This window comes from Bombus terrestris, chromosome 8, assembly GCF_910591885.1.
Source record: "Bombus terrestris chromosome 8, iyBomTerr1.2, whole genome shotgun sequence".
NCBI classification, from domain to species: Eukaryota; Metazoa; Arthropoda; class Insecta; order Hymenoptera; family Apidae; genus Bombus; species Bombus terrestris.
Window position 1 is genome coordinate 7,782,644 of NC_063276.1, and position 17,974 is coordinate 7,800,617.

Consider the following 17,974-nt stretch of genomic DNA (forward strand, 5'->3'; position numbering starts at 1 on the left):
TACAGCAACATGTATTTTTAGAAAATAAATAAAATATTTTGAAATAATTTAAACAATATTCTAATGTTTCAAGTTTTGGCTTATTCGAAACTTTGTCCCAAAAAAATGGTCAAAGTCGGCGTTTCGACGTTTTTTTCTCTAAAAGGAATCACTTTGCCCGGGGGAATCAATTTCCCCTCACGTCCTCGCCGAGTAGACGTCAAAAGGGAATTTCGATGAGTCGAATTGACAGCTTTACGATCCTCCGTTAAAGCTTCCTATATTTCGTACGTCTTCGCTCGAGATCATGAAAAGCTTTTCTTCGTCATCATAGATACTTGTTCGAAATCGTGAAACGTTTACCCACGGACTCAATTGGAACTTTCCGATTGAAGAACAAAGATACAAGTACATACATACTTAGTTTGATGCAAACAAATAGTTTCACTGATGATCGTGTCTGTAGAAGAAAGCTAAAATAGATCTTTTTCGTATCAATACAATTGAATTTTGTCAGTGTCATCAATCTTTTATTCTTTAAATTTTGTCCTTTCGTGTTTTAATCTCGGTTTTATCTCCTCCGAATTTTAGTTTTGCATTTTAGATTTGATTGCAATTTTAATCTCGTTTCTAATTGTTTGTTATTCTAACTGATTTCGTATTTCTATTATTGAATGCTTTGTTAAGTGACAATACTCCTATATCTTTCAAGTAAGTTTAAACAAAGATCTAATAAATAATCGTTGAATAATTATTGCTGGTGAATAGTTGTACAAATATTTGCTAGGGATATTTTTAACTCATATTTAACTCACCGTGTCTGCTTTTGGACGAATCGACGCGAAGGGTTCCTTCGCTTTGGATCTGATCCTTCCCATTCGTTACACGACAAGCATAGAACCCTATGTCAGAGACATCTAAGTTGACGATTTTTAGGCGGCTTCCGGCGATGTTCTTCGCAGCATGTTCATGTGTCTGAGGAATACAAATATTTTCTGTTTTTTTTCCTATTCATATTATATATATATATGTATAATAAAATATATTTAATAAACAATCGCATAAAACAAGGCTCGAAATAGTAGAATATTTTTATGTTGTTTCAAGATATTTTATCTAGTATAAACATGATCTATACTTTGGTACAACATACTCCATCTACATAGGTATTTCTACATCTCATATACATACATACATATTTCTGCATTTGGCCAATGTAAAGCACAAATTTTTAACTGTCCTGTTTTCACTGTAGTCTCATGGGTACATGTTTATAGTTACGAAAGTTAGAATATTATTCTCATTAGAAGTTACGTGTAAAATTGCAAATATTCCTAAAAAGTCCTTACATTTTATAATGTTAGGTTATTTGTACGAATTTTTTATTTGCCGTTTATTTCGTATTTAGAATAGGAGAAAAAGTTAAAGGTAAATATTTGTGATTAATAAATGTTGACATTACCTGTGCAGGTATCTTCTTTATAGTGATCTTGGGCCGTTTTTCTTCGAGAGGTGCTTCGTTCTTGTACCATTTGATTCTAGTTGGCGGAGGATCGCCGACAACCTCGCATCGCATGTGTACTACACTACCGGCATCTCTCGAGATATTAGTCAAAGTGCGTATGAACTTTAACGTGCCACTTTTGGCTCCAGATACAGCTTCCATGTCAGTTCTATAAAGTAAAAGAACAATAGATTAAAACATTGTTCATATACGATCAAAATAAAATATTCTTACATCTCTGACGAGGTAAGTATCGCTAATATGTTATCAAACATTATGGTATTTAAATATTTCAAAATAATAGATCGGTATTTAACTTTGTTTATTTCCTTAGATAAAAAGTTTTATAAAATGTATAACTCTATAAATACTTTTAAATAAGCCACCATTTTCTATCGTTATAAAATTGCAGAATAGTATTAGGCTGAATAATAATTTATTAGATCGAGTAATAAGTTCAGTCGTTTTTCCTCAAAAGAGTACGTTGAGCGCTATTAATTAAGAAACTATTTATTTCACCCATGTCTTTATAAATATGGTATCTTCCATCAAAAGATTCAAATGCGCGTATTTTTACAGTCTTTAAACAACTTTTATAGCATTCTTCGAAACGGTATAGAATATATGCAAATGATATATATATATATATATATATATATATATATATATATATAGTAAAAGGTGAATAAATTTATTAATCAAACCAAAATAGTATTCTACGTGGAATATTGTAAAATATTGTATATTTATTTCGTCATGTTTGCTGCGTCAGCGAAAATGATAATAACCAAGGTTACGGCATGATATCCATTAATCATTTTTTAATATGACTTTAAAAAGTAAACTCCGGCAAGTATACGCTGATGATACATGTTTTCCGAGCACCCGTTGGAGTGCTCTCATTGAAATGTATGAGCAACATGTTGTCGCGAGAAATGGACCAAAGAACGCTCAGGACACACGGGTTAAATTTTTTATCAGTCACCAGTTTACATGCTCCGTTTAGCATGATTACAGGCGTAGAGTGAAGCGACATATCAAAAATTCAACGATTATTATACCTTGTATTTGGATTTTTACAACGTGTAAACCCCTGGCGCGGGAAAACATTTTCCACCATGACTGGATATTTGTTACGATGCCTCTTACACGAGCATATTACAAGCGTTGCCCGGAAGCATTTATTAAAATGCACAGTAAATCGTGCCGCTTAAAAATATTTCGTGTTTTAAAAGCCGCGTAATGGCATATAATATTATAGAAAAAAAGGAAATAGAAAAAATAAAATGGATATGCGGGGTAGATTGTAAAATTAATATAGAAATAAAATCGAGTTGCTGAAATTAGAATTTTCGAAAATAGATACGTAATTTGAAAGACTTTGATTTTCAACGAACTTTGTTAAAAAAAAAATAAGGACAGTAAATAGGTAAATAAGTTGAAAAATGAAAGTAAATTGCTGCAATTAGAATTTTAGGGAACAGATGATAAAATTGAAATACTTAAACTTTGAATTATTTTTATTAAAATATGAAAAATATATATGTAGGTCTGTTCGTCTGCTTCAATCTAAATTATTCGTTAAAAGAAAAGATATTTTATATTTTTCTTTTTAAATAATCTTTTAATGTATACATTGGTTCGATATTGTCAATATAACACGTCAGTCTAAAAAATATTTTTATACTTCTAATATTATGTAATAGAAAATAAGTGAACTTTCATATCGAATACAATACAACAGGCTCATAAATCAAACAAATTGCACGGAGAAGATAAATACCAAAGACCTAGATTTTTGTAAAATGCACAGTACATTATATTATTTTAAATATTTCATTTCTAAAATATCATGTGAAAAGTAATTTAAATACCTAGATTATGAAATAAAAATAAATTTTGATAGAATTAAAAGTTATCGAAATAGAGCGTACATAGGGCGACAAGTATTCAAAGAACAAATTAACTAAATGGCAAATTTTCCCTTTCAAACTTCATTGCAGGTAAATTATTGGGAAATATTCTGTAAATTCTTTATTTGAAAATGCCTTGCGTTTTAATAACGATGAATCGATAATATCCAAAGCGCATTGCATTGTACATTGCATAGTACATTGTATTGCAGCAGGATTTTGAAAAATCCAAGGAGATTCCAATCAAAGAAGATGCAGATGAGCAAAATAACGGGCAAAATCAAAGTTTCTATAGTATCTAGAACTTTTGGAGATAATTTTTCTCGAGATCTAATCTTGTAAAGAATGCTTCGATGAAAAGCTTGTTTAAAATCTATACTTAAAATTTCCCAAACGAATCTATTCTTTGTTCATAAGGCCCAAGATCATAAATCATACTGTATTAGGTTGTTATTTAAAAAAAAGTGGAGAAAAATATGAAATTTTTCTCCTCTATTGGCTATCTCCGTTATATTTCACGCAGACGAAATTCAATTCGAGATCCATTGGCATAACGTGGACGGCAAATTTCTCGATGTGGCAGGGTTAAATTTAATCCGGCTCCAATAACCGAAACACAAAATCCACTTGAACCACCCACTCTTTCATACTCTGCTGTCACATTAAATCATAGTTATCTAACCATGCCAATGAGACTCAATTGATTCATTGTTCGATCCTGTGAAACAAAAGAACTAAAACAAAAGTAAAGAAGGGAGAGAAACAAAGAGAATGCGCTTTCGAGTAAAAGTGCGTTTCGATTAAGCGAACGAACGCTCGTTCTTTCCCTACTTTCCCTACTATTTAAAAGCTTTAAAACACCTTCTGTCTTTTATAAAACTTCGATATTTGATGCAGATTCCTAAGCTCGAAGCGTGGATATACTTTTTAATAAAATTCATGATACACTCGCATCTGATACTTTCTTTATCGCATAAATCTTGTTAGGCGACATCTCTATATGGTTTGATAATTACATAATTTTCCGTAATTTTCAAGCAAATATAGATACCGTCCTGAGATTTTTGATCGACGATGTACATTATACGAAAACGCGAAAAATTATAAATTGTTAAAGTCTATAATTGTTACGACGACGTGAATACATGAATCACTATACATTCCAGTACATATTTAATAATTATAATTATATGATTATATGAGAAATCCAGATGAAACAATTTTTTTAGAAATTTTTCAACGTAGTTATAGCATCACACCACTATTTTAATGCACCGTGAAATAGTTAAAGTGTAAACGACGAATTGGCGATTGTTCGTTTATTTGCTAATCGTACGTACGAATTTTCTTACAATGCACTAAAAATACTTCAAAAATGTTTATTCGATTCTTATAAATACATTTGCGAACAATTTTCTCGCTGGGCGTTTACATTAAACGAGCACGAACGAATGCTGTTGCTTTCATTTTATGTTCCTGCTCGTTTAAACGCACCTTGATAGACACAGAGAGCACTAACACGAAACGGACCAGTGTCCCTGACGGATTTTTATGCAACGGCGATCCCACGTCAGATGCCCTCAGGGCGGTCAGCGTTTCCACCCACATGCAGATCGATCTCTGCAGCCACTTCGTGTAACCTCGCCGCTAACAATGTAACTTGAAGGGGATCGTTAAAAGCAGCCAAGTTTTCGGCCTTTGAATCGCTCAGCTTGAAAGTTTCGCCCGATTGGCGAAGGAATTTTGATTATGTCGATAATGTGAAGGAGAAGCGGAAAGGGAGCTATGTTTCTTTCTCGCAGAAATTCGTGTTTATAAAGGCCACACGCTTTCCGTTGCTTCGTATCTTGTCTTTTGCATTTTATCTTATTAAAAAGTATATTGTTATAAAAATATACTCTTATTATACATCCAAGAAACAATTCCGCTAGAAAGAAAATTGTACGTTTTTGATCGAGTAGGTCGAAAGAGACTGTACGTTAACAGACTACTAAAGAAAGAGAATACGATTGAACCGGAAAACATTGTAAGAGGATCTGTAAGGGAATAATATTTCTATATGTGTCTCTTGTCTCGATCAAGCGGGCAAAGACGATGAAATCTTGGCTAGTCCATTTCCAGAAACACTCGAGTAAATAGCGCGACCCCGATGATCGTACATCACCAGGGTGATAAGGGGAAGTTCTGGTCATGCATTATTTCGCGGCGCGCCACCACGCGAAAGGGCGAGAAGAATAGGGTGCCGGTCCATTAACATATTCATACTTAATATTCCAGTCGCAACGTCGTGCGACAACGTCCGCCGTGCCGGATTTATATTGCCCTAATATACGCGATTACTTTCTCCCCCGTGCGTCGAGATCTACCGGAAGTCACGATTGATTGCGACTTCCACTAGAGCCCCGTGCATCCTCCTTCGTTTACGGACACGTATCTTCGAGATGGAAGTGGTTAAAAGAAAGATTACGGCAGTTTGTTTTACACTGACAATGAGAGATACACTGCTGCTTAGAATTATTCGAACGATTGGAAAGATCGATGAATTTGAATAATTCCAATTGAAAATGGTTATCGACGATTCTCTTAGGTTTCCCACAAATTTGAGAAACTCGTTAATAATAAAGAGAATGATCCGAGAAGGCAGCTGTATTAACGAAGTATCGTCAGGAACGGAGTATAAATTTCGCTTTCGGCAACGATATATTCAACACGTGACACTCTATTTCCTTTGTACGAGTTACTGTCAAAATTTATCCTCAAGTTTCGCCCTTTCAAGCTCGATGCATCTGCTTAAACGAGATCCTTCGCTAATACAACGACGAATGACGATCATGTAAAGGGCTTTCCAATTCGTGTGCACGTCAGATGCACAGAGTTTGTCTTGGAAACATGAAACTAGGTACGCAGAGTCGATTGTTGTTTCCCTTGCGATTAATTAAACTGCAGCCTGCTCGAAAATTCCATCGTTCGTTCCTTTGTTTTAGCAACAACACCGGTTTCGGATCCAGTCAATTCTCGTTCCGATCAATCACGGCGTAGCCGCTGTTTTGCTGTTTCAAAAGTTATCGCGTGAAATTCGATTGAAAAGGAAAAAGAGACAGATTAAACCGTACAATTTTTAAACGTTCCAGACGGAACGGTTAATCGAATCCATCGCCTAGTTCCGTTTGCCTTTCTGGTCTCACGATCAATTTGAAATTTAATCGAATCGAGTACGATCAGGTTAATGAATTTTTCAATTTATTACCGCGTCGTTTCCACGTTTCTTCGCTGTGGTTAATGGAAAATTGATTTCGTTGATCCGATGCACTTTCAGTTCTTGATTTCGCCAAGTTTCAATCGCCAGTTTAACATGCGAATATGTTTTTGTTTATTTTATTATTATCTTTGGTTTTGAAATTTTTCAGCTCTTCCTGTGCTATTTAAAGTTTTGGTAAATAATATACGAGTGTTTTTCGCAGTCAGTAAAATGCTATAAGTCCATATATTCGTTAAAATGCTATTTTTTTTTTTTTCTTAAAATAAATTAGATTATAGGAATTTTAACGTTTCAGTATTTTCGTCAGTTATTAATGTTTTAAACGATAGCAGTATATATAAAGTCGAGACGCAGACATTTGTACATAAAAGATATCTCTGGTCATTAAAATAAAACTAATCGATCAATATTATAAGATATTTGCAATCGACACAATTGTCGACCTATCGAATAAAATGGAATATCCAAAATTTTCATATAGACGTACACAGCACATCAGGTATTACAGTTTTCGACGGTTGAAATGAAATCATCAAATTCTTGAAATATACGCTTTTCTATATAAAATTTCGCAATCACTCGTATAAAATTATTAACACTGAAACGTGCTCATATAAAATAAAATGTGTGTTTTATATTCTAAAATACTCGTGTCTCTACATAAAATATATCAACCCGTATCGAAAAATATCCGTATGAAATAAAATAATGTATCTCTTGAAATAAATCTGAAAATCTCTTATTCTATTTGTATCGTATTTCCCTTATAATGGAAAACATTAAATAAAGTAAAACTCGTTACGATTCTCCCATAAATACTAAAAATAGACATGCTAATACTTATACAAGGCAGTATAGACAACGTAAAAGAAATTTAATTCCAAAAGGTTTAATAATATTATCAGCCTCTTAAAAAACTAATCTTTCTCTCTCTCTCTCTCTCTTTCTCTCTCCATTAAAGCTTTCAATTATCTAAGCAAAATTATCAACGTTCTAGAAAGGCACTCACGCCCTTACAATATAATCAGAATTCTCGATCTGTTGCTTAATTACCAACGATACTAACGTATATTCGAGCGACTAAAACAGCTACTAAGGCCAGCAATATCGTCCATCAAGCATCACGAAACTGTCACAGTAGCCCATAGCGTACCGTTCTTAGATATCGAGCAAGTAGAGCGTACTGTTACGCAAACCGGAAGCTACCCCTTGGCGCGCAGAGGCAATCACCACGTTTGCCAAGGCACGCGTGTGCGTGTTCCTCGTTCGACACAAGGACACGCGCGTCCACTCGTGTACGCACGTGTTTACACACTGGAACGTGATTGCATACGACCGTGGCGAGTAACTAACCCCCGTTGGTTATTGAATATAAATCAAGCTATGATCACTAAGTCATCGGCAAGTTCCGGTGCACCTGTGGCCTCCAGGGTTAACCGTTCTTGACCCACGAGTCGTTTAAATTGTGTAAAATGATAATACCCCTTTACAGAAATCGTGTTTGTTCTGTTTACGGTAAAGAATATGATTTTGATCGCTTTGTGAAAAGAACGAAGAGTTATGTTAAATAGAGGAACTCGAATTGGAAGTTTTCGTTCTGAAACTACGTTCATTCTCACAGTTTTAAACTATTTATTTTCGAAATACACGATTCTATTTTCGTATCTATGTAGGAGAAATGTAGTAAAGAAAACGGAATTTTCGGAATCCTCCCATTTTCTAAAACATCTATGTTTTTATTTAATCAAATCAAAGATGAATTAGAGATGCGTGGATGGGACTGAGATGGAACATTAATTCCGAATAATTGTGTATGCCACGCTTTTGAATTTTTACATTTTTTGGAATTTTTTCAATTTTTCTTTCAATTCTTGAAGCATGCCGAAGAGAATAAAACTAGTTGTTATTTTAAGTAAAAGAAGTACTTTAAGTGCATCAAGTGCTTACATTACAGGTAAATCAAATCAGACAGAACTTTCCATTTAAATAATTAAATAGTGATTTGCTTGTATATTTAAGTGGAGAGAATAAAAAAGCGTTATTCAATTTTATAGATTGTAGTAAATCCTTTCTCAAATCAAAAGTTCATATAGCAAATTAATATTATATATTTTCATCCCAGTTTCTTCATCTTTATATTATCAATAAAATGTTCAACTAACTCGAAACACCTAAAAGTTCTAACTTCCTACATCACAAACGTAACAGACCTGTATTATAGCGTCTCGACAATCTCGTCAAACCTTTGCTTTATTTCAAAACCTTAAGATCAACAGAAAATCGTCGTGATTTTGTTGAATAATCACGTTTAATCGTGTGTCTTCAATGTCGTCGGCAACTCGCTATACTTTCTTTTATTTTTCCCTGGCTAGCCATTCCTTTTTCCATGTCTCGGTCGATTTTACGCGCTGCCATTAGAGGATCATCAAATTACAGGGGATTAAGGGGGAGGAGATGGTGGAGGACACGAGGACAAAAAGTTACGCCCGCGGAAGTTTCGCAAAATTGAAATCACCGGTGCATGCATTAACGACGTCCCGGCCGGTTTTCGACGTCAAACGACACGGGACGAAATTAACAGCGCTCGCGAAATTCGCCGTAAGGGTGACACAGGATTGGCGGAGGTCTGGAAAAAGACCTGGCCAGTTCCTCCGTGTGTTTACCATGCAAAGTAATTCTATGCATTTTGAGGAGGCGGCGTTTTCGTCAGTACGTTCGTGGTGACGCCGCGGCTCTTGCTCTCGTAACTGGCGAAATCTCGATAAACGCGGGAAAATCGTGGAAAGAGTGGAAAGAGTAATTCCTGTTTTATATTCAAAGTTTGGGAATTTCGAACGAATGCGTTGTTGCTGCAAAAGATATCAGAGAAGGGCTCTTTGCTTTTTCATAGCGATTTCTGATAAACAACGACGAATGTTAATAACAGTTTGCGATAGACATAAATATTTATAAAAATATGAAAAATTAAACTAACTCGCTTGCTCTTCGAACTCTAAGCTTTTCAATCAATACACGATTAATGAATACAAGATTAATACATTAAAGTGTTAAAACGTTGTTACTAGGAATAAACGTTAAGTATTATTGTTAAGAATAATCAACAATTTGCACAGTCATCATATAGCGAAGTTTGAGATATTTTAAGAAACTAAAAGTACCAAGCTAAACACGTTCTGCATAGTACATGGTATCTAATTAGATTCAAGGTAATATCACATATATAATAATCAATTGTGTAATTATGTTTCTGTCTCGATAAAACAAACTATTAATATTGGCGAAAAGTCTCGTATAATTAAAATAATTGCAAAAGCGGAAATACCAATCATTCCGATTTAGCTATTTATTTCTTATCAATTCAATATATACTGTTGAGAATTGTGGATCTTAAAGGCCGAAATGAAAGTAAAGGAACGCTAAGGTTACACTTAGAATTCATATTAAAATAGCTTTAGATTTATTTAATAAACGATTGTCAGGATCTTCGTCGATATACATTTGCACGCGTCTCAACACTTTCTTTGTCTCGCCATCTTCCATATCACACTACCAATGGAACAGTTATATTCATCTGTTTTTCGAGACGCTGTGCACACATATACTTCCATACACTGATATTCACATAAGTGTGTCACTACTAATCTAGTCTAGCACACAAAATTATACATATCTCAATATATACTTATTTCTAATAAATTTTTTTAAATTATCCTAAGAATGAATTTTTTGAAAATGTCTTTGAACATGTTTCACCGTCGTATATCTTATTACTCGTGTATTATACAGCAATAAATATATTGCTCGGAAAAATGCTATCCAAAGAGTATAATATTAACCCTTTCAGCATATAGCTAAATGCAGTACAAATAGATATACACGATCATTGATTATGCGTTGATTTATCGTTTCAAAGTATTAAATCTCTTTGAATCGTTCTTGTAACAAATTTAACACGAGTTTTGATAATATTCATTCGATTTCAAAATTAACCTAGTTATTGACAGCCCTCTGCAAGATTAGCTTATGAAATATTATCGATATGCTCGACGTAAAATCGTGGAATATGCCGATCAGAATTATCGTTGGGGAAAAATTACGTTCAGGCGAGGCAGAGATGAGTAAAATTTTCCATCGGAAATGTAGATGTGGAATTAAAAAAGGGGGGACGAGGGCCGGAGGAGAGCAGAAAAGGGGAGGATTTCATGGGTTCGCATGATGGAAAAGCGAGCGCAGGGGATGCCGCGGGGCTTAATAAGGAAGCGGCTCGATTGGTTCGATTCGAAAGCTAATAATGCCACTTCCCGTGCGTCGTAGAACATGGAAAGCTGTGGGCGTGATTAAATTTGAATTCTCTACTTCGCTTCTGACAAGCTAATTCCCGTCGATAGAGCTAATTCTGACATTCCGAAGATTCGAACCTCTTCTTTCAGGAATTTTATCGTGTTGCCTATCGCGTGTTACGGATTTAGGAAATGAAAAGATTCAGTCATGATGTATATGTTCGATTTGCTGAATTAATTTTTTGGTAACAGACTTTATCCATTTTCTTTTCTCCACGCATACGTCCTATGTAATTTACACAATCACATGACGACAGATCTGTCTAGATCAAAAATTACGTTTTTATTTTAACCAAAGTTAATATTAATTTTATGAGCAAAAAAAAAAAATCTGAAATCTACTATTTTATCAAATTTGATAGTTGTAGAAATAATACGATTTTCCTTACATATCCTTTACCTTAACCAATCGAATTGTTCCACTTGGCTGTTTTCCATACACATACGCTCCATGTGATTTACATGGCTATATAATGACGGCGATAATGCGACGAACGTGATTGAAATTACGTGTCGTAACCGATCTAAGCGAGAGCATTATGGTTACGATATCGTGTGTGCCACGGGTCGCCGACTTTCAGCCAACTACATTATTCCCGAACGCCACGTGCCTCCATTAATATTGATGCACGCTCGATTCTCTTGCAACCCCTTTCTACAAGGGGTTTGTTGACGAGGAAAGCTGACAGGGATGCTGCCAGACGTTGCTGCGACACATCTTTCTCCATCGAACAAGAAGCAAATAATCTAACTTAAATGACCAACTAACCGTAACGAAGTTAAATTAACAATAAATTCCGTATTGAATTAACTTATCGCCGACTATTTGGTTTATACGTTGTCATCTTACATACATTAGCATACAATACAATACAATACAAAAGTATTCCGATATTTCTTTTATATGTATATTATACAAAACATTTTGAAATCTCATTAGCACTGTAAATTTTAGTAACTTCGAAAGCAAAATTTGTGTTATCAGTTAAGATAAACTTAACTAATCTAGAGCGAAATACTATAAGCTACAAGTACATCTAAATTCGCCCAGAAATGCTGACTTGAAGGTAATCCTTGGTCGATTTGGCCTTGCTCGATCATTTGCATGGTGACTTTAAAACGTTGTTCCCGGGACAAGAAACGTAGGTGGGGTACAAAACCGATCCCTCAAGCGAGGTTAAACGTTGCATTATTTATAGAAACCTTGCGAACGCCTAATCCCTGTCTGAGACGGTCTTCTGACTGCTTTAAAGCTGCCAAGCGAAGGAAGTGACGTAACGGTGTGGGCGCGTCGGACTGTTAACGATTCATCGACCCCCATACCTTCTTTCAGCGTTTTAACACCTTTTCCAATGTTGCGCTAGGGTGAACTTGTAAGCATGCATACAGCCTCGTGTATCTAGAATTTAATTCTGCGTGGGTAACGATCGACACTGTGTTCGTTGATTGACGATGATTCATACGAGGATCGTTGAAGTTGAACGTGGTGAAGTTTGTTAGGTTATCGGTTTAGTTCGGTTTATTTTGATGAGTTGTAAATGAAATCGTATTGTTTTACGAAATCGGAAGAAATAATGAGATCATATTGATAATATTGTATTGTATAGCATTATTTTTGAGGACAGACTCTACAAACATTCTATCATTATTAGGATTTCATAAAGTTTCAATAAAATTTCTCTAATATTTTTCCCAAATTTTCCCTTTGTTAGCAGCGTAAAATGGAAGATAAGTTGGGAAAAAAGCAATTCTTCAGAATATCCAAATTGTAAAGAATTGAAAATATACCAAGAAAAATGTAACAAAACAATTTATCGCATTGTTAGATGAATTTTATTACGACAAAACAATTCCATAGCGCATTTAACAATTCCACAAATAAATATCATGTAGTAACTATCTTGTAACTTCTATGTACATTTTCAGATTTAGTTCGAACTATATAACACGCATAATTTATTTATGAAAGGTTCTTACAATAAATACTTAAATACGTTCACAATCGTCACCCCCACACTTCAATATTTTTCAACTAAACGAATCTTCAATTGGAGAGTTGGACAATTCTGTAGACAGTTGACTTTGAAAACCTCTTTTTTGACAAACATCCTTTCTTTTTTGTATAACCGTGTATAACCGAAATTTTCGTGGAAAAAAATGCGAGCGATAAAGTGTTGGCGATCGCGCGACCTGACGTGTAAAAGCCAGAAAATTGATCCCCTGTTACATAATTTTCACGTGTTACGCGTTCGTTGTAAAGAACGCTGAAATTTTAACCCGTTGCCGTCCTTTAATAAACGATATTTACGATCGCTGGCGGTGTACGCGTGAAACTTTCTCGAGTCCGAAACCACGTTTCATTGCGAATGTCGGCGAAATTAATACGTTTTTACTGCACCTTTGTTTTCCCGCGGTATTCGTTTCTTATAACGGAATATTTGTTATTAATAAACAATGTATATATATACAATATTAAGTTATTAAATTACATATATAAAACATTCAATTGCAGTAAATTGTAATAATAATAAACTTATGAAACTTGAATTTCAATTTAATTTGTTTCGTTTATAATGCTACAAAGATTGATGTGAAATAGTTTAAAATTTTCCGCCACCTATAAATATTTGAGAAAATAAATTGGCTGACACAATTATTAGTAATATTATTTAAATACTTCTGAAATTTATTCTAACGATGTATTCATCACAAAATCAGCATTAGATAAGGAAGTAATTACAGATATCAAATAAGAAAAAAGAATATTTGATAACGTACCCGTTGGATGTTGCATCATATACGTCATTATAATCTTCGTCAGTGGTGTAATCCTGAACATTTGGATCTAAATTTTCGATGTCGCCATTTTCACCTGTAAATCAATATTTATTTATAAGTATGTATATCGAGTGAATTTACATAAGTTAAAACACAAAATAATGTTTCATGTGTATTATAAAAACTTATAGACGAAAGAGCGTTCATTTACATGGCGTAAATTAGAGTATTATGTAATCATAATTTATTTTTATTTATTTATTTATATCACGATATATTACAACCGTCATTATATACATATAATTAAGATATCTATATATAATATGCGATAAAGTGAAAATACTGAGAAATACTTAAATTACTAAAATATTTCAATTCTTAAATTATCCAACAAGTTAGTCTATATACATCAAAAACAATATAACAAAAATAATATAAAAACAATAAAACAAAAATAATATAATGTTGCTTAGACTATTTTAGCCTGAACTTCAAGAAGAGATCAGGATATGCAAATCAACTAATAAATATATGGCTAATTATACATATATATATGTACATATATTTTCTATGCAAAATGAGGACATAAAAGGTCCCTAAAATGAAATAGGATCCGGTGTCCCTAATCTAAAATTAGAATTAGGTGTTCGCATTGGAATAAGACTGATTGCGAGACTTCGATCTTCGGAAGCTTGCGCTTCGTATGACGTTAGTCCCGGAACCTCACCTTTTTAGGTTAAAGCTTTGTATCTCGTTAATTAACACTCTAAATGAGTGGTCGCCGACGGACATTGACACGGTTAATCCTAATATACCAAAGCAATCTATGAGTAGGCCTGAAAATCGATCAAAAGCATAAGCTCGGAGCTACAAGCATGCCAAGTACATTCGCCCGCGCGGCCGTATCTCGAGTTATCCAACTGCCTAACAACGGAACGTCCAACTACATGGAGAAACGTTGACGTTCGATGTTTCCTACACCTGCGCAAATACCACATCAACAGCCGTCCCTCGAAGGTGCAAACGACCATTCTCCAACCCCTTCGTGGTTCACGCAACACAAAACCCGATGATTCTGTCAGGGCGAAATACGATCGGCTTCTTCCGTCCAGCGTCACGTCAGTTTCAAGCAGCTAACTCTATTAGCGGTCTGATATCTTGTAGGAACGATAATAAGCCTGATGTACGATGTTAACGTCATGACGAGACGTTGAACAGAGATGGTTTATGCGAGGATAAACTGCATTAGAACTCTATTGAGCATTCTCGCAGGTTTCGGTTACATATATTTTAATTTGTGTTTAAAGTGGTACTTATCGGATAAGACAGAACTTGAATGAAAATCAAATATCAAATGTTGAAGTAACTACTCTCAAGAAAAACTCTACATCTTTATTTAAAGTATATCCGTGACCTGGAGTCTGCTATTACGCAGAAATATTCTAAATAAGGAGTGATGCATATTATTGTACCCTTGAATATATATTATGTTTTGGGTTGCATGTCTAGCAACAAAGGAACTAATAAACAGATTTCCATTTATGTTCCCTGCAGTCTCTAGCTAAAGCTATAAGCTTAACTTTTTTGGTAATGTCTTTTTGTTATAAATATATGAACGTGCTCTCTATCATTCCATTGTTTAATAACACTAAGGGAGTAAGGATCTGAATCAGCATAAACTTATACATTATACTTATACCTTTAAATATTTCAATATACTTCTCTATTAAAAATTCATCCACTTGTTCTTCAATCAATCAACCTCAACCTCAACATCAAATATGATACTTTTTGTAATTGTATTACGATACGTCGTCATTTTATTATTAACGGCTTGTTAATTACAAATTGAATGTGTAAGGAAAAATGTACGACTATTTATTGTAATTAAGAAACATTAGTTTTCGTATGAGCTTCATCAACAGGGTTACTCAAGAGAGCATTAAGCTCCAAACTGTAGCAAATGTTGCTAATTCATACATGCAATTATTCCTTGTTCAACGACTCGAATCGCCCTATAATCTACGAATCGAACTTGACATAGTGGCTTACCAGCTGAGATATCACACAGAATAATCTGGATTATAATGGAATTTATCGTGGAACGATTGGTATCGTTCCCATAATCTCTGACACCGTAATCTAAATCACATCGTGATCCCTGACTGCATATACAGTGCAATAATCTGCATTATCTTATGCGTGATTTAAGCTCCCACATACATAATATTTCAAAATCAATATTGTCGTTGTTTTCACATTTCGTGTTCAAAATTATATTATAATCGTTCAAAAGATGGATTATTATTTATTTTTTTTTTTTTGAAAATTGTTTAATTTGAAAACATTGAGATTTGCATAATTGACACACAGTCTGCTAACTACGAGAGTTCAAGCACCAATGTTAATATAATACTTTACTGATCAAAAGAATATATCTATTTTTTGGGTTATTTTAAACCCATTCTAGACTCAATTGTGTTTTTATATTCTTAACAAGTTTTATAAGTTTGTGGAACAAGTATGGAAGAATCTTCGTTAATATGTATGATTTTTCGTTTCAAGTATACATTAAGATATTCATTGAAATATTACAAATTTTCTTGCTTGTAAATAGCAGAGTAAGATTGAGACTGGAACAGAGTTAAGGATTAGAAAATTTCTTCAAAATTCCGTTAATGTTTAAGTTTTGGCTACTGTGTAATAAATGTTGAATACGAATGAGAACATATGCAAGTAGGCTAATTATCAATGTACCGATGTATCGAGATGCGAGTTTATGATAAATACATGCGTTGTATGTTCCTGTTGAATATGCAGAAGTGGATGCTAAACTCATTTGGCCTGTAGACATGGGACTACGTAACCATAAATTCATTTCTACGATCCCTGATTTTTATTTTCAACGAGGAAGAACATGAAATAATAAAGTTTTAGAAGTTCTTAAAGATACAATATCATTTAGTGTCAGAAATGTTTATTTAGATGTTCCATAGAGATGTTCTAATGATATTTTTCAAAAATCAAACAATGAATCTCGAATGAAGTTGATGAGAGTTTCGTTTCTACGTAGTAGTTTATTTAAATCTCCTCTATTCATTCGGGAACTCTATATGCTTCGCATATGCCAGAATATCTTCAATTCTATAGGAAACTCCAATTAACATTGGCATGGTGGTGCTCGTTAATCTACTAATGAGTAATTCGCCATGGGGGCTTTAATATAGATTGCAATTCGGAAGATCCACGAGACAGGGCTCTGCTCGATGTTGTAGCCAGGCGCTAGGCCAAGCTATTAAATAATCGAGCGAATTATACCCCTTCCTATGGTTGCATCCCTCGGTTTCATGCTACGTCAGCCGATCAGGTGCCAAGTGCAAATTTAAACTTGCAGTACTCTGCCTCCTCTAACTTGGCTTATCCTCTGGCTGGAACTGGCTACTCCTTGCGATTTCGAAGATGACATATATATTATTTTATTGATTATAAATAAGGAAATATTATCTGGACCGTTACGAATCGAATACACGGGGTGGGGAAATTTTTACCTGGAACTGCTTTCTTCACTTGGAACACATTTTTACATTTTACATTTCTTTTTAGAGACACGAGAAAATTTTATTTTAATTTCAGATGAAACTATTATTTTAGCTAACATAACATTGATTATACTTAATGTAGATACGAGGAAATTTTGCATCCTAACTTTTCCTTCGTATACAGATCTATAGTAAAGCATTCGATTTTAATGCATAAACGAAATATATTTTCGTGTAATTAGTTTTCCCATAAATGGGTGCATAGAGGTCATACGATTTCTTAAATAGAATCATATAATTTTTAATATTAAATATTATTTCGTAAAATTTATCGTCTGAAAGGCAAGGACAGACGTAAGGCACTATTTTTCTATGTTTGTTTTTCTTATCACTCTTACGCTAGGTTTTACAGAATAAAAGTCAGAAAATCTATTTAATTAATGGTTTTTCGATATACATGGGTTAATAACTTTCCATATACATCTAAGATAATTCACCAATAATTCACATTAATAGATTAAAATGAGACACTCTATATATGATCTTTGTTCGATCTTCAAACGTCTTCTCTCTTAAAGAGTCCGCAAATCTCGTTAAAAAGCGTAAGAATTCATATGTACAAACATTAATCTGTTTTACTAATGTTTCCTTGATTCGCGGTA

At 34.0% G+C, this 17,974-nt stretch overlaps 1 protein-coding gene across 2 annotated transcripts in view; it reads right to left on the reverse strand.

The window, feature by feature from the left end:
- Positions 1 to 17,974, reverse strand: part of LOC100645050 (tyrosine-protein kinase transmembrane receptor Ror) — a 347,662-nt gene that overhangs the window by 45,017 nt on the left and 284,671 nt on the right. For both annotated transcript variants that reach the window (XM_003397255.4, XM_012311290.3), the window contains exons 2-4: positions 13,774 to 13,867; positions 1,442 to 1,652; positions 795 to 954 (exon numbers count right to left, since the gene is read on the reverse strand). In XM_003397255.4, coding sequence (XP_003397303.1) covers positions 795 to 954; positions 1,442 to 1,652; positions 13,774 to 13,867 — 465 coding nt within the window. The remainder of the gene's footprint in view (positions 1 to 794; positions 955 to 1,441; positions 1,653 to 13,773; positions 13,868 to 17,974) is intronic.